At 41.9% G+C, this 27,325-nt stretch overlaps 1 protein-coding gene across 1 annotated transcript; it reads right to left on the bottom strand.

The window, feature by feature from the left end:
• Positions 1-403: 403 nt before the first annotated feature.
• RESF1 (retroelement silencing factor 1) lies at positions 404-25,169 on the bottom strand. Its single transcript, XM_082779994.1, has 6 exons — positions 25,048-25,169; positions 14,522-14,675; positions 9,300-9,464; positions 3,077-8,586; positions 2,093-2,167; positions 404-1,742 (listed from the first exon to the last, which is right to left on the bottom strand). Exons 4-6 carry the CDS (start codon positions 8,544-8,546, stop codon positions 1,600-1,602), a joined length of 5,688 nt encoding a protein of 1,895 aa, XP_082636120.1. The 5' UTR covers positions 8,547-8,586; positions 9,300-9,464; positions 14,522-14,675; positions 25,048-25,169; the 3' UTR covers positions 404-1,599.
• Positions 25,170-27,325: the final 2,156 nt, after the last annotated feature.

Below are 27,325 nucleotides of genomic sequence, written 5' to 3'. Positions count from 1 at the left end.
CAGACAGGGGAATTTAAAACCTCACGAATAGTTCCTTCAATTGAAAGAAGAAATCTACAAATGATGGAAAGGAAAACCATGTAATGTTATGTGCTCCACTGGGTAACAGCATACAAGATCCCTACAAGCGTGTCTCTTCATGACAGGAGTAGCACTGAAAGCTCTTTAAGTACTGACACTTCAACACAAAACAGAAAATGAAAAAAACAAATGAAGAGAAAGAAGTTCCTGATGTGTTTTCTGAAATATAAGCACCTGCTGTTAGTTCAACAGATTCCAAAAGCTTAGACTGAAATCCAGTTCCCTCTCTTGTATCTATGAAACCACTCAAAGAAGGAAGATCTGACAGTTACTTCAAAACTGTGTTTAATGTACAAGGTTCTCTCTCGTATTTATTTAACTAACTGCAATAAATATGACTACCTGCTTTTTAAACAAACAAACAAAAAAAGACTATGCATAGCCTGCAAAAAGTTTATTTCAAGTATAAAAGTCATTCAGCGAAATATCTGCAGTTTTCACTTTTATTATAAAGGCTTGAACAGATAAAAAGAAACAGATAACCACAATTCTGAAAAAAAAAAAAAAATATATATATATATATAATGCTTCGATTCGAAATTCTGAACAACAACAAAAAGACACTTAAACAAAAGGTATCCAACAAAAAATACAACTCACATCACAGTGAACGTTTAGTCAAACATTAGCTAACATTTTATAAACAAAGAAATTAATTACAGTCTGGTTAAATTGAGCATCATGGCCTAGACAGAAGTGAATTCAAACTCCCCGCACTTCAACAATTGTGCTTTTCTTTCAAATGTAAAGAAAGTAGAAAGAGGGAGGAAGGGAGGGAAGAAGGGAAAAGTCTTCAGTCAACTATCAGTTTACAGCACTGTGTTCAGATAAAGAATTCTGAGTTCGATTTCTACAAGTTCTACAAAAATAGAAGTGAGAAAACTGGGCAGCAGCATAAACACCTCATAGTATCCCCTTATCTTTACGTTTGATTTGGGGGTTTTATATCTGTATTCCAAGTTTTAAAAAAAGGTTTCCACAAAAAAATAGAAAGTCTTGTTAGGAGCACAATAATCGAACTAGAATAAATAGAAAATAAAGGTGTCATGCCTAGGAATCCCTGCAATCCTTCCCTAGTAGGAATATTTTTCCACTGCCAGCAATGGAAAGTATCACAAGCATAACTTTTCCAGAAGAAGAAAGTAAAACAGATTATGATGATTTAAATGAGTTTGAGGTTTGTTGGTGCATCTTTTTTTTTTTTTTTTTTTTTTTGGTCAAGATAGAGCTAAATCCTGGCTCTTTAAAAGTAATTCAAATATAACAAAAACAAAATGTATTTGACAATGACACTGTCAGCACCAAAGCCTATTTGTGCAATAAATACAGATTAAGCAAATTATCAGTTATTCACAATTATTAGGCAAACAGGGCTGAAGTATTGCCAACAACACGATGTATCTCTCTCTATATATAACAACTATGCAGAAATATGAAGTAAATAAGAAAAAAAATCGTAGTGTTGGCATTTTTTTTCACCAATAATATTGAGTAAGACCTATGATACAGGAGTGCTATCTAGGCCTTTGCATTACTTTTTTCCAGATACATTTTCTTGTAGGTCTGAAACATCTCTTTTGAGTCTTTGATTGGACTGTGAAGAGCCACGCCATCTCCTTCCAGGATTTGTATGGCTGTATCAAGTGGAATACTGTCCTCAACTGAAAGACAGACAGAGAAGCAGGTTAAAGCAAAGGTCACCAAGCAGCTAGCTTGGGCTTTGCCTACAGTTTAAAGCTCTGGCTGAATCTCAACATGGGTGCTCTCTCTGATTCAACTGTACACATTCAAGCAGGAAAATGCCATTGATCTCCAACTACACATTCTCATGACAATAAAAATCTCCACAAATCTTTGAAACTCTTATGTCTACTCAGTAGTATCCATTCTGGCAACAGAGACAGTAAAGAATCAGTCAAAATAGACAAAGCCATGTTGAAAAGGAACACTTAAACCAAGCAAAGAGTATTCAACTTTTATTTCAAAATCAATAATCAGAGGGGCAGTTCACCTGTCGAGATCCCTTCCTTTTTTTTTTGCTTCACTGGATCGTATTTTAACCAGTCTTCTTTTTTACTCTTTACACCTATAAAGAAAATTAAGAGGTTTTTTTTTAGGTTCCTATACGATAAGCAGTGATCTCTATTCAGCATTAGGTTTTAACATATATGCTACCACAGGAAAAGGGAAATTTTCTTTGGCTGTGAATTTGACTGCAAGAGGCAGTATGTACAACTTCAGATTTGTTTTTATTTAAAATCAAAGATAGTGTTTGACAAAAATATGCTTCAGAATACACCACTTAAAACATATAAAGACTGGGGATAAGAAGAGGAGGAGGGAGAGAAAGACAAAGTAAAGATGGCAGAAGTTACCACAACTAAGAAAGTGCTGCAGCAGTTAAAAAAGTGCAGGATATATTTGGCCCAAGACTCCTTCCTTCTTCAAGGCCTCACTCAGATCTCTCCCTCCTCTGTCTACACAGCTGAACTTACACACAACCAGGCTAACATTGAATACAAATCAGATCGCCTTTAGTAACAACACCAGGGGAATCTGCTCTCCACAAACAAGTCAAGCTACCTTCCACAAGAAAGCTTGAAGGCCTTCTTGCAAAGTTATTTGAAACTGCCACACTCTAAACTAACTTCATTCTGTAAACTTTAAGGAAAAGAAACAAAACATGAAATTGAAGAAGTCTCACTTTTTTCAACTTAACATCTGCCAGAAAGCTAGATAAGCAACTTCAACCTTAAATTTCTACTCCCACATTTTCACTGTCTGCAGTTTTGTATAACACAAATGAAAAAGGAATACTTTTCACTTGCAAAAATTTCTTAATTATTTGGGAAAACAAACTGTAAGTATAGCCAAAATTCTAGCAATGACTCAGTTTTACACACAAGTATTCTACTATACTAAATTCACGACTCTCAACCTACAACTGCCTACATCCATTTGAAAGTGGAAGAAAAGAATTGCACGTGCACCTTACCTGCCACAGTGGTTTTCTCACTTTCCAGAGAATTCTTTGTACTTAAGCTTTCTTCAACAGTAGCTGAATTTCTGAACAGGATCTCTGGACACAGTTTAAATTCAAGTACTTGTGGTTTCCGTGATTTATCATCTTCCGAGGGAGAAGGATCTCTTTTTGAATCTGTGCTATTTTGTGACGCTTTGGACTTTAAATGCCAGACAGGCCTGACAGGTGATGTCTCTAACTTTGTCAGGTATATGCGTTCCTGCGCAGTACGTTTAAATGCAACTCTATTGAGATAATGTTTTTTTGGTTCTTTTTGAAGATGCAATTTTAATCTGTTTGTTCTTCTATTTAAATATAGCATATTTTTATCAGAAAATATTTTCTCAGAACACTTGTCTTTGTTTTGACCATCGAGATGTCTCTCTTTGTTAGAAAAGTAGTTTCTGGAGATGGCAGATCGACCCCTTTTTCTCTGTAGTTTAAGCATAGTGTGATCTCCTATTGAGTTCCTGGGTTTCCAGACATTTTCTCCATTCAATTTTTTAGTCTTGTCAGTATTTATCATGCAATTATATGAGCATTGCTTGGAATTCTTTGCTTCAGACTGTTTTAGTCGTTCATCTTCCACCTTTGTTTTCTTACAGTCTCTCTTTCCAATAATGTCCTTCCTCTTCCGTTTGTATGACTCCTCCTGTGGTGGATAAGCTTTTACAGATTTATGTGGAGAATATTTCTGGTTTCTTGACTTCAAATCTTTACTGACAAAGCCTGGGAACTTCATGGTTTCAGTGTGATAACTATTCAGCTTTTTTTGTCCTTTTTCTGCTGCTAATTTTGCTTTCTTTTTGGTATTAATTCCTACATTTTGTCCAAGTGTGTCTTTTTGTTTCCCACAGTTTTGTTCTTCACCTGTGTTCTCATCACAGGTGTTTTTTTTTTGGCCTTGATGGGCTTCAGCATGCTTAATTGCAGCAGTGTCTGATTTTGTACATTTGTGAATGTCGGTTCTGGATTTCATGATCAAACCTGTTTTGGTTTTATCTTTTGAAATGGAATCCACTTTGAAAACTCTCTCTTTTTTTGATGACTTTGTCATGTTGTCTAAATCCGCATGACCAGCTTTCTCTGATAACTCTTCTTCTGAGGCTTTCCGATTATCTTTTTTATCAGAATTAGATTCTTTCCCTAATAGTGGAGTGATACTACACATTTCTGGTTCTTCTTTACTGTTACTGCTCTTTGATTTATCAAGATCTTTTTTTTCAGAGGAATTGAGTGGTCTAATTTTTTCTGTTTCTGTTGGAAGTGGTTTCTGTTCATCATCCATCTGGAGCCTGGCTTTTTTGGTCATTACAGCAGTATATTTGCATGCATCTTTTTTATTTTTGTGAACACGATTTGTAACATTTTCAGAAGTTGGTGGATTTCCTGATGCACAGTTGTTCTTCACTGGGGCATCAGATTTACTGTTGTTTTCTTGTCTCTCTGCAGAGTTGATATTTTCAGCTTCTGAACACTGATCATTACCCTTTTTATCTGAACCAGAAGTTCTGCATTCACAAGAGCCTTGTGGCACTCCACCTAGTTCAGACAGCCAATACATTAAACAACAGTAATTGTCTTCCTTTCTGGAATTGGGTGGTGGCTGAGGGTTTTCTTTCTCCTTACATAGGCTTTGATCAGGTTGAACATTGCTTTTGAGCTTCTCCTCCTGGGGTGAAGCCTTTTCAGGTTGAGTCAATGCTCTGCTGCTTTCACTAGAGGAACATGGCTTCTCTTCAGGAAATATTTCTTGCACCTGACCAGAGCTTAACAGTGCAATTTGTAGCTGATCTATTGGGTCCTTTGAATTCGACTTTTTGTCAGAGATTTGAGTCTCTTTTTGAGTTTGCTTCTCTGTCCGCTCAAGCACAGAATCATTTCGTACTGGCTCTTTTGTAAGCAAATCAGCCCCTTCAATGCCATATGGAAACTCTTGCAAAAGTTCAGTCAGCTGATTCTTTAGATATTTAATAGGCTCTGCTCCAAAAAGGTTCACTTCTTCTATGCTATTTTTAGTAGAGGTGTCATTTTCTTTATTGACATCTGTTGTAACAGAGAACACATTTGTTTCAGCAGTCACACTCATCAAGAAATCTGGTGAACTTTGAGCTAACTCCTGGTCTAACCTAGGAAGAACGTCCAAGTTATTTTCAGGATGCTTGTAAGATGCATTTACCAGCATTTTTTTCACTAAGGCAGAATTTGTTCCAGGAGGATTGCCACTGCTTTCTTTCTCAGAATGGATGGTTTTAAAACTATCCAAAGTCCTACCTGCTTCACTAACACACCTAGATGACTCTCCCAATGTGTTTCGCAGCAAGGTCTCTTGCTGGAGAGAGTTCTTGCTCAAGTCATTTTTATTCAAGTCCAGCAATTGCTCCTTTTGCCTTGGGTCAGATGCATTTTCTCCTGATGAGGTACCGTTATTTAATGCATTAGTCTGATGGACGGAGCTGAATATGCTTGCTATTTGTGGATTATAGGATGCATCACCTTCAACAAGAGAGCATACACTAGAAATATGAAACATCTGTTCTTCTAACAAAGCTGTAGGAATATTTCCTGTCTCTAACACTGTTTGCTTATCTTCACAGTCTTTATTACCTTCTTGAAAGATTTGACCATAAAAATTCAGGTCCAACTCAGAAAGAGATGACTTGTTTTGTGATCTGAGATTTTCACCAGCATCTTCCATGGTTTGACAAAGTTTCCTTTGTTTTTCATCAGACAAATCATTTGTACTCATACTGTTTTTTACTATTCTGTTTCCATTAGCTGATTTGTTCTGTTGCAAATGTGAGTTTTCTTTCTCTACCAGAATACAGTCAGCGGGTGATGAACAGACAGGTTCTACTGTTCCTTTATCAGCACTTCCCACAGTTAAAACATTTTTCCCCTCTTCTTGCAAGCTACGTATGCTTCCTGTGTCAATTACTAGACAGGTTTTATCTGCAGATTTTTGACACTTGTCTGCCTGCTCACTCTGTGTTACCTGTTTAGGAAGCACTAAAGGAGAGACAACTGCAACTTGGAGTTCAAAACCTTTTATCAAATTGCAGCCCAACGTGTCGTGTTTTTGTCCTACAGAGGCAGTTGTTAAAGGCAAGACCGCTTCATCTGTACTATCTGGAAGATTACCTTGTTCTCTCTTACTCACTGTGTTTGGGCTGTAAGGTAAGGGTAAGATCTGATTTTCTGTGGGGCTTTCATTTGACTGGCTATTTTGAATACTTGCAGGTTCTGAACCACGTTTTCTCCACAAGCCCAGGCATGCAGTTAGTTCTTCTGCAGAGTAACTACAATTGCTTTGTTTAAAACATGAATTTTCAGTAAGCTGCATTTTTTTCTTTTTCTGAGCTACTTCACTCTGGACTTTATTTTCATTAGACTGCATTGTTTCTGATACAGGAGTGCGAGTGTGGACCATAACTGTCCGCTCACCTTTTAGACTGGCTACATTCTTTTCTCTACGGTCCTTCGATAAGCTTCCATCTTTGCCCTTTAAATCCACCCGGGGTTTTTCACAGCAAAGGAGATTAGTCAGTATGTTATCGGCAGTAGCACCAGCTTTCTTCTCTTTCAACATATTTGTGCTGCTCAATACAAACTGAAGAAAGGATGAGTTCTCAGGGTAAGCTGATACATTCTTTGATGCATTTCTGACAGAGCTATTGGTTTGATTAAAACCTGAAGTATTGTTGGAGGATGTGAGAGTTTTTTGAGAGGAAGCCAAGGCTGACGCATCTTTTTGTCCCAGGATGGGAGCACTCTCAGGATTATTTAATTGAGCTGGGAGTTTGTTGTGAGAAGGAACAGGAAATGACTTTGATAAAAGGTTTCCCTGTTCTACCTGATGATTACTCCGAGCCACCTCTAATTCTCTGTTGTCAGCACCAGCTTTCTGTTTGTCATTTTTCTCTTCAGGTGAAGAGTTAAGAATGGGTTGTTGCTGAGTGTCTGTCCTCACTGCTTCAGATGGGGACGGTGCTACGTTTTGATTAGGCACCTGAGGAAGAGGATTAGAGAGCACGCTTTCATCACTGGCAGCAAGTGTGGGACTGCTCTTACCAGGTTGTGAAGCTAATAGTCTTTTAAAATGATGCATCTTTTCAAGCAGGGTGCATTTCTTTTTAATATAGTGCAGTCTTTCAGTTTCTGGAACTAGATCACCCTCTGCTGCTTTCCTTTCATCTTCTTTTGCTGAAGAAGTTTGAGAATTAACAGGTACATTCACTGAACTATTAGTCTGACTTTCCTGAACTGAAGCAGGATCACATGATGGCTTTGTAGCAACCACTGAAGAAAGAGTTACTATTTCATGCAAAATACTACACAATTCTTTGGAAGCATCAGTGGATGATGCAGACAATTCATTAAAAGTCTGATTTGCTGTCACATCTCCACTTGAGTTACAGGCATTCATAACTGATTGACTGACTTCTCCAGATTGCTGCGTCTGGCAGTATTGCTGAACACTGTTAATACCAGAAGCATTTTTTTGATCTAACAGGCACCTCTGTTGGCTGAGAGTATATCCAGTAGACACATTTTGAACTTCCTGTTGTGCACCTAGCAAAGGTTGTGCTGCAGCTCTTGAATCACAGTTGGCAGGCAGCAAAGCTGGTGCAGAACATCCACTGGGAGCTTCCAATCCCATCTGATTTGGTATATATTGTGGCAGCTGTGCATTTGCTGTAGTATTTTGACTTGGTGACTGTGAAACTTGAAACTGTTTACTGAAATAATATATTTGGCTTTGCACATGTTGCCCAGGCGTACCAAGAGACAAAGAACTGTCCTGAGAATGGACATATTGACGGGATGACTGATGGACCGGTAGAGAAAGGCTTTGAAATGAAGCAGGACCATTCGTGTTATACTGCAGTGTGCACCCCACCTTTGAAGAATTAGTGCATTCGCGGTTACTTTGATACAACATCATAGCTCTCATCGAATTATGCTGTGATGTTTGTGACTGCATGGCATAACTGTTCGTGGTGGCATGCTGAGGTCCCTGAAGCATGTTCCGCAAGTTATTCCCATTGCTCCTTTGAGAAGGCAGGGGAGCTAACTGTCTGTAGGAAGAAGTATGTCTACTAGAGCTTTGCCAAGAGTTCTGAGTCATCTCTGTCTGTGCATGTGACATTTGATTGGGAGGTCTTGGTGCAATTACTAAATATGATGGTAGACGCTTATTGACTGAGTATTCTGAGGCATGAAAATCTTTGCCAGACACAGATGTTCCTGGTACAGGAACATTGACAGTTGGTAGATACATAACTTCGTTATTTCCAGCATAACTACACACATTTTCAGAGGAAAATGTATTTCTTTGAGGAAAAGCATGTGCTTTAGGAAGCAACTGAGTGTAACACGCTTGTCTACTTTGCTGGTTATTCTGTGCATCAGCATTCTTGAGTGGTCTTGCATTCCAGTCCATCTTTTCTTGATTTATTTTTTTTCAGTATAAAACCAAAATTCTAAAAACAAAACCAAAATCAAACCTTAATCTCCTATCAAAACCTATTTCATTTGCCAAGAAGTAATTTAGAACGCATTACAAACAGAACCATTCGAATTAAATTGCTAGATAGAACAGCAACTCCTTTGGCACATCCAGTGGACATCAATGAATGTCAAGCCATGTAGATTATTTCCCAGAACACTGTTAAGATACAAAGATACAGAATAGCAAATAACAATTCTATTGTCTGTTTAATGAATAACAGGATCCTGAGATTATTTTGCTAATTCCACTATCATTCAACTTTTTAATTTAATAATAGATTGCTCTATTTCCCTTCTCATCCAAATCTCATTAAAAAAAATTGCATCTGTATAGCATGATATAATAAGCAAATTTTAAGAGCAGAGCATAAGAGGACCCTAAAGAAATAATATAGGTCAGAGTTTTCATACAAGACTGGACTTCAATTATTCATTCAAACGTGACAGAATAAAGAAGAAAACAAGTGCGGGTTCAGTAAAGATCTCTCATAATAATGGACTAAATAAAATTTAGCAGGCTTGAAGGCGTGAAGTATGAGGATGACATCATCATCATCACTACTTTTTCAGCTGTTACTGTAAGTACACCTGCAGGAGGCGACGGTCACAGATCTGTAACTCTTCATGTGTTATATTCCATAATTTACATTGATTATCAACAAGCCCAGCTGCGTGAGTATGTTACCTGTGAATGACCGACAGAAAGCTGTTATAGCCAGTATCTTCAAAGCCAAACACTACTTTAACCTTCAGAAATTTTGGTCTGTTTTTTTTGGGTGGTCCTTTGGGAACCCAGGAGTTGGACTCGACGATCTTTGTGGGTCTCTTCCAACTTGGATATTCTATGATTCTGTGGAAAAAAATAAAAATAAAAATGGTAAATTCCTCTCAGTACAATCAAACCCACCTAGGACAGAACCAACAGCCTACTTTATGCTGGGTGTTACCCTCAATTTCTTAACAAAATATTTCACATGATTTCTCCCAGGTCAACCAAGGCTCCTGACTTTCTAACATGAGTTCTTTCAGATTAAGTCTCTCTTGATTTCAAATTCAGAATTAGACATGTAACTCAGATCTAGCTGATAAAAGCCATAAAGTTAAAGCCATCTAGCTGATTGTCCAGGTGTTATTATTAATGGAAAGACAGCTGTATCTCTTCACTTTCTTACTTCTGTGCTCTCAGAGGACAATAATACAAAATGAAACTGGAAAGCAAAGTTGCATGTGGAATTTGAAAAAAAAAACAAAAAACATTACAACAGCACAAATCATCCAAGATTAACAACAGTATTAAGGCATTTAAAGTAATTAAATTACATTTAAAGTAATAAAAGAAGCTTAGATGGGAACAGAGGCTTTTGCACCCAAGCTGAAGACTTCAGACTGATAATATTTGACTGGAGATTTCCTGATAAATAATCATGGGATAAAACAATCATCTCCTTGAAAAATAGCTGCTAAAGCTACTTAATACACTCACATTCCAGAATTATCATTTAGATGTGTGAACAAGACTGAAGTGACATCCAGTAGTAACTCCAAAATCTTCATGAAACAGGAGAAACTTTGACTACATGCAGTATACAACCTAGTCAAGAGTAAAGCCCAATTCCTGGCAGTGTCAAGACCATGCAGATGAGGAACACAGCCTTACTTCATAGTTGCTAGCTGAATTAAGACAACATTAAGTCTGTGTAGTACAGCAGCTCTCCCCTAACTCTCCCCCAAGCATCACCCCTTTGCTATCCATATGCCTGGTCTATGATTCATGGAAGAGCTGTCACAGCATCATTCCTCTGTTATCTATAGTGTGGTGGAGCCTGACACTGCATCATCCCTGTTATCTACACACTACAGGCACGAGACTATCAGGGCTCCCCCAACTGTATCCAGTGCTCCTGTGACATGGCTAATTGATGAAGGCATTATTATATGCTAAGAGAGAGAGAGAATTGCACAACCTGAATCATAGCCAAAATAGAAAGAGACCTGAACCATGAAAAATTACTGGCTGAAAGTCAATCATCTCATGGTCCTACAAACAGCAATCTCAAGCAGGAGCCCTTTGAGCTCTTCAGAATCACAGTGGGCTGTGACCCAGGAACTCCCACTGGAAGGGATCCCTCTCAGGGAAGACTTCTGCTGAGAGCCAATGCATAATTGGGAAGAGCGAGTATTACACTCTAATAAGGTGGAAGTCCTTAGGCACGCAACTAACTTGAGAAACCCCTGATACCCTGCAGTAAGTCTCATGTGAACCTTGCCATTCTGCAATCTTTGTTAACTCTTTGTCCCATTAGACTCTGTTAATTGCTATACCATATCTAACAGCTTCAAAGTTTTAGATATCACATAAATCCAACTTCATAATTACCACCAAAGTGGCAATAAATTTCAATCGCTGCTAAATATTAGTTTATCTGAGTAACATTACAACAGCCTCCAACTGTGATCACAACCTGAAGCATCATAATTTTAATACAATAAAACATGCTACGAAAAGTGGTATTTGGCAGAAAGCATTTGTCTTACGAAGAACGGTTGAGAAGATCAATATCAGTACAAGACTTCAAAAGACAAAGAGAAGACTACTCCTCACATATGCCTGCATCATTCACCTGCTACATTCTCTTCTTGACCAAAAGCCTTAAAAACCATCAGCAACTGTTTGGGCTACTGCCAGTTCTTCACTGAAGGTGCACAGAAAGGGAATGGAGAGACCCAGTGAATGCAGGAGTAACAGCACAGCCCTTCCACAAATCTATTATGCAACTCATGTGGCTATACCTAGATTTCTCCATCAGGTAGTTTAAGGCTTGCCTCTGTATTACATAGTGTCCCTGGATCACCCTTCTGAGAAGCATCACATTTCACTTGCAGAGGAATTTGGAAGATCAATATAGATGACAGTAAGTTTAACTGGAATGGGTTTTTAGTCTAAGGTTAAATATTCAAGGGGAAAAAGAACAATACTTTCAAACGGTGGAAAACTGTTCCCTTTGGTTTTCTAGTAACCTTGATCTACACAAAACATGGTCTAAATTCATTTCTGATAGAAGGCAGAAAAGTCTCAATTTTCATTGGCAATTTTCATTATTGCTTATTCCTAAGAGACCATCCTCAAAGAGAAAATATTAGACAAATTAAATGAAACACAATCAAAACATGTCAGTCTTTATCTACTGGATCAAGATATTCCAGCAAAAACTTAATACTTCATTCACTGAACATCAGAACTTAACATTAGAGTACCCATTCCTGCATACTGAAGCCAGAAAACACCTAAATAAGGAAAACGAAGTGTGTAACTCACCATTAAGACTTGGGAGAACCTGATGTGTCACTGTAAGACAAAGGTAACATAGCAAGAGGCTGCAGAACCACAGTGGGAACTACTGTGCCAAGACAGGACAGTAACTGAATTGCCAACCCAGAGCAAGTATTTACCATTTCCGTAATGAGACAGGGCAGTAACTAAACTGCCAATTTAAAATTAATATACTTGGCATTTTGACTAAATCCTAAAAGCACTAAAGCAGATAAGGCACTTGCATAGCTATCATCAGGTAAACTGCTTGCCTGCCCGTTGGTTTCTGTGATTCAAAAGGGGACACAGACTCCCAGTTGAAATGGAGTGAGCAAGATTAGAAGCCAACAGATTGCAGAAACCAAAAGTAATAAAAAGATTGCTTGTCAACTCCAGGTAAGGCCAACTTCAGAGGATCACAGCATTGAAGATCCCACCACCTGGTGGCAGGTGTTGGGACTCAATGGCAATACAGGCAAACTTTCTTGACCAGACTACCTTAATACACAAAGACGGACACCCCTGAAGCCTCCATGCCGTGAATGTGAACTCCTAAGGGCCAATAGAGGGATCCTGCAGACTTTAGCAGGTTGGGAGAACTCATTCTGGGGTTGCTCCTACAACCAACTCCTGACAAATGGGCTGGTTAACACCTGGTAAGAGAAGAATGAAAACATAGCATGCATGCATGCTCTTATGAAAATTTGCAACTGGCTCATCACCAGCCAAGGACAGAAGTCGGGATGTAGAGTATAGAATTACAAGACAAAGTTTATTCATGTGTATGAGGTGACTCAATTGGAATTGAGCACGCCAATCAGACTTCACACACAGCTTTTATGCTTTTTCAGATACTTAGTTGTGTACGGTCATCTTGTCTCTATATGACACATGCATTCTCAACAACTTACACATCATTTTTGAAGCACAGCACAGCGTTTTCTAGCAGTCAATTCTTCATGCCACCTTGCTGGCCCAAATACAGAAGGAGATCTTATCTTTATCATCCAGCCTTACTTGCAGAAAATTGCAAGATGCAGCATGAGCCTACCTGGACATTCTGATGGATGAGTGGGTTTGTTACACTGCTCAGCAGGCAGTTTATCAAGACCCTCACTTCACTGCCCCCAGACTTACAAAGTCGGTCTCCCACAGGTTTCTGATGTCATGAAATCCATATCTCACAAGGCTGGATTAGGTTCCTGAACCTAACAATTCTATACAGAACTTCAAGACCTTCTGGTAAAACTCCATCCACTTAACATTTGCAACAGTATTGGGCTGTAGAGTCCATACATAGTACATCTCTAATACTTAAGATTTTTTGTCAGAGCGCACACTGAGGTTGAAAGCAAGTTAACCTGAAGGGCATTTGCCTAGAAATGATCAAGTCAAAAGGAAGGCAATCACCTGGATTAAACAGGATCAGGAAAGTTCAAAGACACTTTTAAAATAAAAGAGGAATCAACCAGAAAAATATAAAAGCAGCATGAAAATTTGTATCAAAAAGAATATACCTTCAAGTAGAAACAGCAGGAGCCAAGAACATGATACTGTCCATGGTCACTTTGCCAACATCAGAAACCCTACTTGCACCAAAAAGCATTTTCTCCATAAGATGCCTTGAGCAGCCCAGCTTGCATCCAGCTAGTGTGGCTGAACCCACACCTCAGGCATCTGTATGCAAACTCACGGGATGCCTTCTCACCAGCATGTGGATCAGCAGGCTGCAGGGCACAGCAAAGGCTCATACAGAGCTAGAGCATACCCATCTCCCACAGAAGGGGTGTGCAAGAAGAGGGCGTGTGCTTATAACCCATACTTTGGGGGAAAAGAAGGGAGATGAAGCACTTTGTTGGATGAAAGGTAGTTTTTTTTTGTTTTTTTTTTTTTTTTTGTTTTTGTTTTTTTTTTTTTGTTTTTTTTTTGTTTTTTTTTTTTAGAAACTGGATGATTAATGTTTCATGCTTTGTTTGTCACATTACTAATTTTCCTTCTGAAGGTATCACCAATGGATTCCCAGTTAATTACAGTTGTTAATAACTGATTCAATAATAAACAACATGAACAGACTGGTTCTCTACTAGCTTACTAAACCTGTACGTTATTTTATGTGGGCAAATTTGTGTTCTGTAGTTGTACACTACAGTGCTTGGTCTATTAGAAAAATCATTAACGTGTGCACAGTTGTGGTCTCTGTGCTTCTGTAGTACAGTTACACATTTTGCTTCTGGTAACAGACTGACCTTAAGCACGATTAGAGGAGCAAGTAAATTCACCTGGAGATTAGTGACCTCAACAACTCCAAAGTACCATAGGAAATAACCAGGAGTAGGAGATGACAGGAACGATGAAAATTCGGGAATATTTGATCAGACAACTCATGCAGCACTCAGACCAGCAGACTGGTAATTTAACCCAGCCTAGCAAAGAAAACTGTGAAATGGCCCTTGATGACCATTTTAAAGGGAACAGCCATCGGCAGATCTCACTGCTTTCCAAAAGCATTGAAGTTTACTTTGCCCAAGCCTACCGATAAGGGGGAAGCCAGCATTGTACACTGATTTGAATGGCAGTCAGGGAAACTCAATACTTACCAGCATGAGAGCCAGCACGTGGCCAACCTTCCTCCCGTCAGGGGTCAGGATACGTGCACAGGAGCACCACTTCTCCAGTGTAGCTGTCACAGGGCTCCACAAGCAAGCACCCACACAGGCACTTGCTCACTCCCAAGCAGGACAGGGGAGAAAACTGGAAGAGCAAAAACAAGAAAAGTCATGAGTTGAGATAGAAAGCTCACTAGGTGAAGGAAAGCAGGAGACACAGGTCAGAGGGGACAAGCAGCAAAAGGAGATTGCCCGCTGTCTCCCTCAGAAGACTAATGGCCAGCTGCTCTCTGAGCAAGCCACCTTGCAAGCCATCCACCCTCCATCCCCCTTTTACCACCGACCATGATGCTGTACCATGATGTTATATGGCTGGTATGCCCTTGCTATGACCCCTCACAGCCCAGTCACTGGGAAAATAAGGAAAGCGTTGATGCTGCCTGAGCACTGTGGCCAAAATACTGGCGAGTTATCAATGCTGTTTTAGCCACAAATCCACAGCAGCAGCATCTGGGCACATAACTCCATCCCAGCTCATGTCTGATATGCACATGTGGTAAGTTTATAAACATCCCTTGCTGTGTATGTCATGCCTTACTTAGCCAACAGGTATACAAATTAAGGCTTGACTATTTCCCTGGTATATAACCACTTCCATGCTAGTCAATCCACTGTCACAGCACACCTTGCTGAAAGTGAGAGCACAGAAGGCATAAAGGTACTGACTGCTGCAAAAGGATCCTCGTGCTCCAGTACCATGGCTGCCCCAGGCAGATGAAGACTTCGGGAGATATCATCCTAGTGAAGCCCAGCAGAACCCACTAATAATAATAATAATAAAGTCCTGGTCCTCTCAGAGCCCACTAAAGTCAGTAATACATGCTAGACTTACAGGCCCAGTGTCATGTGGGCCCAACCATTTGTAAATTCCTGCTGTACCCATTCCATCACCTTCCCAACTCTCTTAATAGTTAACTGCCCTTAGGGGTAAATATCCCCCTAAACACAAGCAAAAGGGCCCTGACCCAAAGCAGCCTGAAGCATGGGAAGCCTGTTTGGCCCTGGGCATTCCCCAGCAGGCAATCCAGAGTCCCAACATCTGTTTTACTGGCTCTTGTCAAGAACCCTCAACACTACCATGTTTCTCCTACCAGCAAGGGCCCTAGTGGCCCTCCTGCCACTTCATCAGGTAGAAACTAGGAGTCCCCCAGCCCTGCATTACTCGGACTTAGCAGACACAAAATTAACACCACAGGGGGACTGGTCAGAACCTAACGATCCCTCTGAGGTGGCATGGAAGGTGCAGATAATAGGGATTTCTGATCCAAAGGTAGATGTCACCATCAGTGATAACGTCTGTGTTGCCTCATTGATAGATGTGCTCAAAATTCTGCAGTCAGTAGATCAGCCTGGAGGGGACTGATTTCCTCACAACCTGCAGTAGCCCACGGGTTCAGAGGAGCCCCTCCAACCCTTCCTGTAGTCAGTCGAGTGCTACTTCCCTAATGGCCAGATGGCCCAAGGATCTGCAATTATGGGAGGTTCTAACATCTGTTGTGGAGTAACCCAAACACAATTCTGATGAGGTCAGAGCAGAAGCAGTTTAATACTATAGGGGAGGACACAGCAGCAGCGACACGACTGATGATATGGAACTCTGACCAACTGGGACAGTTGTAGAGTTTAAGTAACTTCAAATTAGCCAACTCATTTTTTCCACAGAACTACAGTGTCAGATGTAAGCAAGATGTAGTAAATTACAAGAAAGAAAGGTAACAAACAGATTGCTTCAGATAAGGAAGCTCTACTTGAGGCCAAACCTTCCATGATGCTCACAGAAAGGTACTGTCTCCTGGTACTTCTGAACAGGAACTCTTCCCCAAAGTTCACATACTCCACCAAAGTTCACATACTCGAAGAAGCACCTCTCCTACCTTCGATGATCCATGTTGTTAATAACCTGGAAACCTGCATGCCCAGAAGCCCACCACCTCTCTTCTAACTGAATTTGAAGAACATGGAGCACTCACTGTGGCTGGTACTCTCTACGTTCGCAGTTGACACAATTCTTGCAAGCCACAGTAGGCCTTGATGTGATCATTCCTTGAACTGACGGCTCTAATAATGGAGCGACAGGCAGGCACTCAATGCCATGAAGTCTCTGACAGGAAAATGATGGATTGCATCAGAGTCCAGGAAACTACAGGATAAGAAATCTGAGCTTGACTACGAGTTCATCACTTTATCTAATATATATGGCGCCTCATCCCTTTGGTATCTTTGGTATTCAAGGAAAATCCATCATAATATCATTCCTCTGTTGCTTGCAGAGTGTGGTGAAGCCAGATGCTGCCTCACTCCACTGTTTTTTGTACAATACAGGCACTGGATGATTAGATGATCAGGCCTCCCCTGACTGCACCTGGGGCCCCCCGGCATGACTAGTTGACAAGGGCACAATTAAGTGCTACAGGGAAGAGGATTGCACAACCTGAACCACAAGCACAGTGGACCATAAACATAATGAAAAAGACCAGAATCCTGGAAAAATATTCACTAAAAGTTAATTATCTCACAATCTTATAAATAGCAAGAACTCTCTGAGCTCTCCAGGGACCACAAGTGGGCCGCACCCTCAATCTCCCCCTGAGCTGCACCCATTTGCCTTTTTAACAACCCCACCCAGCCAGTGCACAAACACAATGGGGTCTTGGCATCTGACCATTGAGTACCCAGGCATAATGTTTGCCTCCTCTCTGCCTCATACAGAATGGTCCCAATAGCTGATGAAGTAATCAACTCCATTTACCTTCCTTCTTATCTATGCATGGTGATTTGGGGTGTTAAGGACATGCTCTTCTTGTGGCCTATCCCCTTAAACAGATGTGTTCGCTTTAACTTATACTTGGAGTGACATGTAGTATACCTTTACTCACTCACCTTAAGGCTACTGCCATAGTCCTACCATTGCTTGTGGCATCTTCATCATTAGCTGAAACTTTTCCCACCATCACTATATTCCCTCCTCCAAAACAGAACCTTCAGAGCCTCCTAGACACTTCAAACTTCTGGTGCAACATGGTCTTGGGCCTTGTGTTTCAGTCTGCTTGTCTGTCCTTTCTGTTCCTTCCACTTGGGACCAGAAAACAAATCACCAATAGGCCCTAACCCTTCTCTTAAAAGGTACTCAATAATGTCAGTATTTGGGACCCCTCACTTCTATTGGTGGTCCACTTCAGTGAAAACAGTGCTTAGAGGGCCTACCTCTAAACCAATCCATTTGCCAGCGTGGGGCAACAAGGTGTGCAAACCCTCAGATTAAGAATGTGAGCGTGCTTTTCTTGACACCTTCCTTGTCCTTTCTGATATTGACAGACTCCTTGGGGATCACCCCCTTACACATACGGTTGTACATCCTGTTCTTCACAAAGTCTTTTGCAGTGTTTCTTTCCCTGAGGGATGTGCACAATCCATCACCATTCAACCTCAGGCTGTTGGTATCTCCACCATCAGAGCCCATCTTTTCAGTCCCAAACATATTTTATTCTCGCTCCCCTCTCCTTCAAGCTACCTGTAGTCCCCTCAGACTCACCTGTAACAGAGGTCCCTCCTTTCCCATTCCACAGAATGACATCTGGTTTGCTGATGCCCCTGCAATCTTTAATCATATCTGGTTCAGGCATGCCGCTGCCACCCATACTACAATGATCAAGTCCTTACAGACAATTCCTATGACAGTGCCCAGGTGACTGAACCCTTCACTCCTCTGACATCTTCTAGGTGTATCCCCCGACTTCCCTGGTAGAAAGCAAGCTCCTTCTGTACCCATACCAGGGAAATTTGGGGCTACCTTCTTTGTGAAGAAATCCAGGACTATGCCCATTTGCATACTTCAGCTGTTGGCCGTGTTGATTCCCATTCTGCTCACCCCACAGCCAAGGCACACAGCATGCCCAACCAGATGCCACTGCTGTGATCAGCAGGGCAGCTGTGGTGGTGAACACTGACACCTTTGATAAAACCAATCACGCCCCAATGCTAGCAGACAAAACTGAGTAAACCAACACAAGCCTCAAGCTGGTGTCTGTCACCATATCCTTGATCTGTAATTTCATCCACTGCCTTAAGGCCATACAGGCCTCTGGCCCAACTTTCATATTCTGGAACCACCTGGCTATTTTAAGGTTTTCTGTATGTAAAAGCTCTTCTCTTTCATCCCATAACCTCTGCAGAAGGAAATCTTACTCTGCTTCAACAGATTATTTTTCTATTCTACTGCCCGTTCCTAGATTTATCTCAACGCAGGATTACTCCATTCTTTCACACAGCATGAAGTAAAGCAGTGTAACTGAGCCATTCACAGTAGTTACATGATATTCTTATTCATTACAAAGAGCTTTCTGTAACTGGGCCAAAACTCTAAATACCAAACATACACATTGTAATGCCAGCCATTCTGATCTCAACTGTTTCTTACTTCTTCAGGACACAGAGTTCAGAGAGCAAAAGCTCTAAGAACTGAAAGTCCAGCTCTCTAGGCTCATGCGCCCTCCTTCCCACATTTCTGCTTCTGGACTTGCAGCAGCCAGTCTCAGATAACAGAAAGCACTTCCAATTAATTCAGTACACTTGACATGTAGTATTATAGAAAGATAATAGCAGCTCCACAGAACTGCACCTTTTGTACAAGGTAGCCTGAATTAACCACATTCCTTTCTCTAGCTCCAAATGCCTGACCAAAAGAAAAACTATATATACATTAAGAATGGTCATTTTTCTTGTTTCATAGTTGTACTTCAGATGTTGTAGCAGCCCCAGCACACAGGGGGGGTCTTGCCACAAAGATTCTCAGCAGTTACATAGGAACTAATTTGTCAGATGTTACCTACATCTCAGATGCAGGCAATCATATGGTGGTGAGAATAACTTCAAGCATATGCAGACCAGTCACTTCTCTCTGCAGATTCCATTCCACCATTTCCAGCAGTGTATTCCTGTCTCACCTTCTGCTGTTGGCTTTGCTGTCCTAATGCCATCTGCTGCTACAGACGCAGGCTACAAAAACTGATCTTGAATGGGCCTATTTGAGTTTCACTCTTATGAGCTGAATCAGGTTCTTCCTCCCAGCCTCCCTTTGAATTCTCACTGTACTCTCCTCCACCCAGCAGGACTTCTAATCTGACTTTATTCAGTATTATCCAACTTTACTCCTGAGTCACTTTGTTAGCTTACATCCTCCACACACACAAAAACAAAAAACAAAAACAAAAAAGGCTTTTCAGATCAAGCAGTAGTTATTAAAACATAACCCACAAACTTACCCTTTTCAAATCACCTGTCAGAATTATCTTCTTCAAAGCTTCTCATTAGCCTAGCCCACATTCCAGTTTTGCTTTTTTTTTTTTTTTTTTTTTTTTTTTAAGCGATGCTGTAAGTGACCACCAGCTCCAGCAGGTCTAGGTGGGCTGGGGGTTCCTCCTGCCCTGATGCTGGAGCTCAGCCTGGAGCCCCCAGTGCTGGCCAACAGACACAGCTGCTGACTTCAGGTGTCAACGAGGTGTCCTAGCTGTACTACCACGCTTAGGATAGAGAGTGAGATTATGCAGGGAGAGTTAAGAAATTATTTCTTAAGAAGACAGGACAAGCTGCAGCAATCTCACACAGGGCTCAGTCAGTCACGCATCCTGACCAACCAGGGTCTGCACTTGACTGGCCCTCTTTATACCACCCTCTTCCATCTGTCCCCCGCTTTGTTCCTCCCCAGCCAGCTCCCCCTGTCCCCCTGCACTTTCTGCATCCCTTCTCACAGATCCACCATCCTCTTCCTCCCCCTTCACCCAGGACTCCAGGCCTGGATGTTCTCACCATGGAAAAGCCCAGGTCTGCCTGCAGTTTCCTGATAGCCCATCAATTAGCAATGCTGGCACAGTTTGTTTCTTGTCATTGCCTCCTTTGTGCTTGCCTGTCAGGTTTGTCTTTTAAGTTTTGTTTATTGTTTTCCCCTTTTCTTTACAGCCCCACTTGACAAGATGCCTGATCAGATAACCTTGCTGAGATAAACGTCCTCGCATTCCAGCACTCCTAGCAAGTGGGGAGCAAACCTCCTGGCGACACTTCTGTCTCCATCACTGGATGTCAAGTTTGTATCTGTGTGATTTCTTCCCCCTCTTCTTCCTTTCCTTCTGCACTGGAAAAGTCCTTCATGAAGCCCATGAGGTCCTTCACCTCCCCCAAGCCCTTATGCTGACCATGTTCCCCAGTTTTACTGTGGAAAAAGGTGTCCTGGAATGGCAAGCCTTCACTGTACCAGCAAGGGCGATTCTTAACCTTTGGTCTGCTATTTCTTCTGCTGCTTTCTCACACACTTCCATTCACACGCGAGCCACATCAATTTTGGTATTTAAGTTACAAATGTCAAATTAAGTTCCAACAGGCATGCTTGAAGTAGGCCTGTTGGACTATTCAAAAATTAGCAAATGCTTAGGGAATGCCTCAAGTGTGGTGAAAAGGGAGGGGTGAGCAGGAAAAACATGAGAGTGGAAAAGAAGAAGAAAAGGGTCTGACCACATGCAAGCAGGGTCCATCAGGACCAGGGGCTCACAGGTCTAAGGGCAGCAACAGAAAAGACCGGGGCCAGCAACAAAAGGACCTCTGTGTGCTCATATTTCCCCACAGCAAATTTTTATATATGTATTTATAATTTGGTAGGAAACTTCAAGCTGAACTAGCCCAAGTAGGAAAAAAAAAAAAAAAAACAAAAGACGCCACCAACTAGAAACATACCAGTAGCAAAGTAAATGATCAAACACTCATGCAGTTATATATCACTGTGTACAAGAAACTGGCCAATAAAATGATTAACTCTTTAAAAAAAAAAAAAAAAAAAAAAAAAAGTGCCTTGGCCAACTTTCTCCAGCTTGCATTGAATACGGATTTATAACAAAATAGTTGACAACTCTCACAGGTACTTAGGTACTTTATGTTACATTGGCCTTGGTACATGACACTGCCTGCAACCCTGTCATCACTCTTCCGATTGAACTAAAATGGCATTTCTTGTGGCAGGCAGATAACTGTAGAAATTACAACTATGTAACTCAATTCAAAAAAAATATCCAGAGGTTGTAATAATATCGAAGAGCAAGGAAAAAGCACTACTTGGCACCTGGCAATAAACATAATCTGTATTCATACAGCTACAGCATCAGACAGTGCCTCAAGAGTCATGGGAATTATGCTCACAGACAGAAGGAAAGCAGAAAAGAGGTCATTCTTCTCACCAAGAATGAGGTAACACAGATAAATGCTATAACAGAAATGCTGGTTACAGAAAAAATCTCAGATTGTCACAAGCAGCATCTAGACAAAGCTTGACAGGATTATTCTGAAAGAAAGTGAATTTTCTGCAACCATCACAGACTGCAAGCATTTGGAAGAGCTGCGATTCACAGACAGTTTTAAAATTCTAGTCCTCCACAACATCAAGCAACACAAACATTGTCAAAGAGAGGCCACTGCTGAGAACAGACCCAAATCCAAGGGGAAAAAATATCTCCTAAACAGTGTTTCTAAAACACTTTTTATGAAGCGCCTACACCCCACAGTACATTTGCAGATTTCTAGTCAATATCACAATTCATGGAATCAACCTTGAAATGTGCTTCATACTCTGAAAACCCTCCAACTTCCAAGTTTTCAAAAAACTTTCTTACATCTTTGGCAGCTGTACATAACTCCATTTAGAAGTACTGCTCTCAAACCATTCGACATCTAATGAATGCTACTTGAAAAAAAGTTTGCAACCTAAGTACAGGATGCTGGCTGAAGCACACACTAGTAAGTTAATTGCATTTCAGTCAAGCAGAATGATGATAATCACCAAAAGCACATAACAGGAGAGCTGTTTGGCATATCTGAACTTTATGCAGGCCACTATACAGACAGCAAGGCCTTAAGAGCCTTCAAGACCATGGGAGTATTTAAAAAAACAGAAGTACAGTCATGATAATGACTGCAAAATCTTTCTTCTCAACTGATTTGTGAAGTTTGCTGTAATGAACAGTATAGTCAGCTATTCCACTCACTGTACAGTCTTCTGCTTGCAGTGCCTCTAAGTAATAAATCCTGAAGATTTTTGTTATTGTTTTACTCTTTCACAGTGATTTGCAGTTTCATAACTGTTGAGAACTTGTGTTTCTGTATAGGAGTCATAAATAACAACACTATCCTAGTAGCGCCTATCAGTCAAATGACTGAAAAAGCAAAAGCCCGTTCCCTGCCAGCAATAGAAAAATACTGCAGTCCTTGAAAAACTGTGGTCATATCAGTAGTAAATATAGTTCAGAAACTTAAAGTGGCAAAAACAGGTTGAGAAATTTCACCTTCCCCAACACGCTTTTTTTTTTCCCCTTCCATATCTTCAGTTGCACTGACCATACTACTTGTGGTGCTTCTGGGGAAAACAAATAGCTATTAATACAGGAAACGTATTTTCAGTTTTTTGTTTGAAAAGCAAGATTACTTCGGCAGTCTTGTTACAGAGCATCCCTTCAGACAGATGTGTAACAGCTACTGGAAGAACAGGACCTCCTTATGGTCTTTGCTCCCAGAAGGGACAATGTCATTAAGCTGCAAGCATTACTTTTATGCAAGCAGCAAAAACCTGTACCAACAATCACTGGGCAGTCTCCTGCCTCTAATAACACATTAGAAAATCTCCTGGGACATTTATAAGTCCAATTTACTAAGAAATAACAGCTTTCTTTTCTTAGGACACAACATCAGCTCATGAATGCAAAGGACAGAACCTCCTAACACTAACAACCATAATACATTTCTTTACTATACTTCCTTGTTTGTTCCACACACCCGCCAGCCCCCTCTTCTTAAGCATCACCAGCAGGCTCTACAATTTCTCACAAACCCTCGGTCAGGTTTAACGAAGCATTAGCTGCTCCAGGATTCAAGATATCCACCTCCTTTCTCTTCTGCTCCCTTTATTCCTACTTCACTGTTTTCAAACTCTCTTCCTGCCCCCTTTTAAAAGAGGGAGCAGAGAGTATTAACCTCCTTCCTGCATTCACTCACTATTAGCTATCAACAAAGAGAAGAAAGGTTCAACACCAAACTCACAGGTCAATCATTGTATTGATTAAGGCCAGGAAAGACCACGACCACCATGACAGAGCCAGCTGAGCAGTTGCTCACAGTTGCAGCAAATGAAACTGAGTGAGCCCAGCACATCAACAATTTATGAAATCACTTCCCCTGTTTGCAATCTGCAGCCAAAAGCTAATGGCCCCAGGTGGGTCCATTTTTTTGTTACGGGCAACAGGGCTGGCAAGGAGCACTGCCTCGAGAGCACACATCCTTATCTGGCCAGGTACACCACCACACCTCTGCTCCATCAGGGTGATTGCTGACACAATGAACCATTTTTGATTGTTTTTTCTCCTGGAAAAGGCAAATATAAAAGCTGGGCTTCATAATTTTACATGAAGTTTGGAAACAGATCTAAAAACACTTCAGTACCAGAATGTGTTTGCCTGCAGAAATGATCTGAGGCAAACAACTTGCTGGGTTTTTAAAAGGCACTGTTTGAAGACAGCTTCCAACAGATAAGGGCATTTTACAGATCTACAATTATTGCAGTTAAAGAGTGGGGGGGAGGGGGATGGAGGAGGGTGAAAAGACATCTGTGCTTTCAGTAGAAAACAACTGAAATAAGTTTCTCCTCAAATCCTGGCAAACCAATGAACTAGGGGAAGCTTTAGCTACGATCAGGCAGGAAACCAAAACACCCCGTAATATATTTTATTTGAATCGGGAAGGGAAGGGAAGGGCCCATCGGCTTTTCATTCAGCTTGCACATGGCAGTTCCAAGAGTTGCCTTCCACCCCCTGAAGCACCAACCAGCAACACAATGAATTAACAGCTCCTGATACACGGCTTCAGAAACAACTTTGCACGTTTTCAAGGCTTTGCTTTGTTACTCGGAGGAACGCCCGACCCGGCACAGCTATCAAGACTAAAGGGCTCGATTTGGTGGATAGCAACATAAAGGCGACCATTAACACAAGCTCGCTTAGCCAGGAATGCCCATCTGAATGCTTTCAGCCTACCGGCTGGGTCTATTTCAGGGAAATGAGGTGACAAGACCGCATTTAAGCAGCTTTTGCCACCAGCGAGCCACAACTTTCATTCTTCCCCCGGGCTCTTTTCGCTTTGCAGCCCTCCAGGGCGGCCAGAGGGGAGCAGGAAAAGGCCCGGCACTGCCAGAGCTCCTGGAAAAACAACCTCAGAGAAAAACAACCCCTGGAGGGCTTCCCAAACACCCCTGACCCTTCCCCGCGCTCCCCGTGAAGCCGACCCCCGGCGCGCCGCAGCCTCCCCGCGCAGCGCGGCCCCCGCCGAGCCCAGCGCGGCCCCGCGCAGGAAGCCGCGGCCACGGCCCCGCCGCCACGGCCACGGCCTCGCCTCCCCGCTGCCGCCCTCCCGCCGCCGCCGCCCGGCCTCACCGAGCCCAACGCGGTCGCCCCGCCGCCGGTGGCTCCGCGCCGAGGCAGAGGCGGAGCCGTGGGGCAGGCGGGTGGAGGCCGCCGCTGCTGCCACCGCCGCTGCTGCCCGCCCGCAGGGCAGCGGCACGGCGCCGGGGACCGCCTCGGGGCGGGACCGGGACCCAGACCGGCCCCGCTGCAGGAGGAGGAGGAAGAGGAGGAGGAGGAGGAGGGGGGAGCTGCATAGCTGGGAATTGCTCGTTTCGGCTTCTGGGCTCGTCCAGCCCGAACTCAGGACCGGCCGGAGTGCAGGGGGAGCCTGCCCGGGAGGAGTGGGGAGCGGTAGCTTAAAGGCTCTGCACAAACGCAGCGCGTAGATTTAAATAAATGTATAAACGAGGGAGAAGAAAAGGCATGCAAGCGGTACTTGCAGGTAACCTCCGCACCACAGCACCGCCAGAAGTCCGTGATGTGTTTGGAAGGGCTACGTTTAAGTTTTAAATCGGGTGACAAGCTAGTACTGAATAAACCTTACCTTAAATTTTGCATGCTGACACAGCATACAGGGAAACTAAGAGATAGAGAAGGTATAAGATAGAGAAACTATGTCAGAAACTCTTACATAACCACATAGTCGAGAGGATGATTTATTTAGTTAGTTTTGCAGATAACCCGACTCAGCTCTTACACGTTGTGACCCACGCAAGTGTTGGGATGTGTGTCCAAGCGGTCTAGCGGGACAGCTGGGTAAAGGGATTGGCAAAGGAGAGATGATTGTGCCAACTACTGAATCCTCTCTCTGCGTCTCAAGGTTCTCTTTGCCAGTGAGAAAATAGTCCTTTCATGCACAGCCCTTATGAGTCAACAGTTACCGTGATCTTTTGCCCCCACGTGAGCATTAGGTAACACTGCTGAGTCAAAGCTGTCTCTTTGTTTTCTCTATCTAGTTATCTTCTGCCTCTGAGTCAGTTTATTTATCCTTCTTCATCTTATGGCTTCATTCTTGTGTAAGGAATGTTCCAGCAAATCATGTCAATAGAGGACTTGAAGGTGTGGTGTAACTATGTTATTATTTATACCTTGTATGATACCTTGCTTTACATTATTGATACGCCGAATAATAAATAGTACCCAATTTGTGATGACTTCGGTAGAGAAGAAAGGTGATGTATCAATAATGATGCTTAAGAAATGGACCCCCCACGAACTGACTGATGAAATCCAGTTGTTACTGGCAAAAGTTGGAGAGACACAAATTGAAAATATTAAAAAGAAGATGAGGGGTTGTAAGGAATGTTCCAGCAATTCGTATCAATAGAGGGCTTGAAGGGTAAACCGTGGGTCTCTGATATCCGGGGAGGCTCAGAATAACTGCTAACTGTTGTGACTATTGCATGGGACACTTCGCAAGTCTCTGATATCCAGCCAAGAGATTAAAGAGAAAGGGGGAGCTGAAGGACAACTAAAAGACAAAGCTTTCATGGGACGCTGCACAAGTCTCTGATATCTGGCTAAGATGGACAAAGGAGAAGGACAAGGACAAAGCCTGGGAGGAAGCCTACGAGCCTTCAGCACGAACAACCCCCAGAGGCATCACTGGACACTGATACACACCAGAAGTAACAGACCCACAGTAGGGGAAATGAGACCATTTCACCAAGACGGGACAGTAGTCAAACTCCCAGCACAATACAAATGCGTTTAGCATTTCTTGCTTTGAGACAAAGACCAAACTGCTGATTTAGCACATTTAGAGGACATTGTTTTAACATCTGGAAGGCGACAGGGTAAGAAATGTAGCACTACTATGCTTGAGAAAGCTACAAGATGAGGGTGCAGTTACCAATTACCTTGGATTGTCTGTGGGCTGGCTTTATATACTGTGATTCACCAGGGACTATTAGCAATTAATCTAAAGGATTTAAGGAAGTACAAGGAACCACAGATGACAGAAACTAAAAAGCATAAAAAGGCTATTCAGAGACTGAGGTAGGACCACCAACAGAGAATCAGCATTGAAGACCCCACCATCTGCAAATCAGTTGCTACAGGGGCAAAATGCTTCTCCAGGCCACCTCAGTACCTCATCCAGGTTTCTTAAGACTAATAGATGCAATGCAAATGAGGAATTCAGACTTGTTTCTTGAAAACAAGCTCAAAATCATGTTATGTTTCTAGTTAATCTTGCACATGTGCGTACACACTCAAATACACAGCACAACTTCCCATTGAAGCAGAGAGTTTAGGCATCTGTTGCAGCCATCCGCTGGCTTGGGTTTGTTAACAGTAGCTACTCTTC

Source organism: Aythya marila (assembly GCF_965140915.1).
Source record: "Aythya marila genome assembly, chromosome: 1".
NCBI classification, from domain to species: Eukaryota; Metazoa; Chordata; class Aves; order Anseriformes; family Anatidae; genus Aythya; species Aythya marila.
Note: the sequence above shows the minus strand (reverse complement) of the source record. Positions and strands in the feature narration are given on the sequence as shown.

What these genes read in the sequence shown, in the direction of transcription:
- RESF1 (XM_082779994.1), bottom strand. Translation starts at nt 8,546, where the DNA reads ATGGACTGGAATGCAAGACCACTCAAGAATGCTGATGCACAGAATAAC. An exon ending in TGAGAAAACCACTGTGGCAG is followed by an intron (nt 2,168 to 3,076) that starts GTAAGGTGCACG and finishes TTTTCTTTATAG; the next exon opens with GTGTAAAGAGTAAAAAAGAA. An exon ending in AAAGGAAGGGATCTCGACAG is followed by an intron (nt 1,743 to 2,092) that starts GTGAACTGCCCC and finishes TCTGTCTTTCAG; the next exon opens with TTGAGGACAGTATTCCACTT.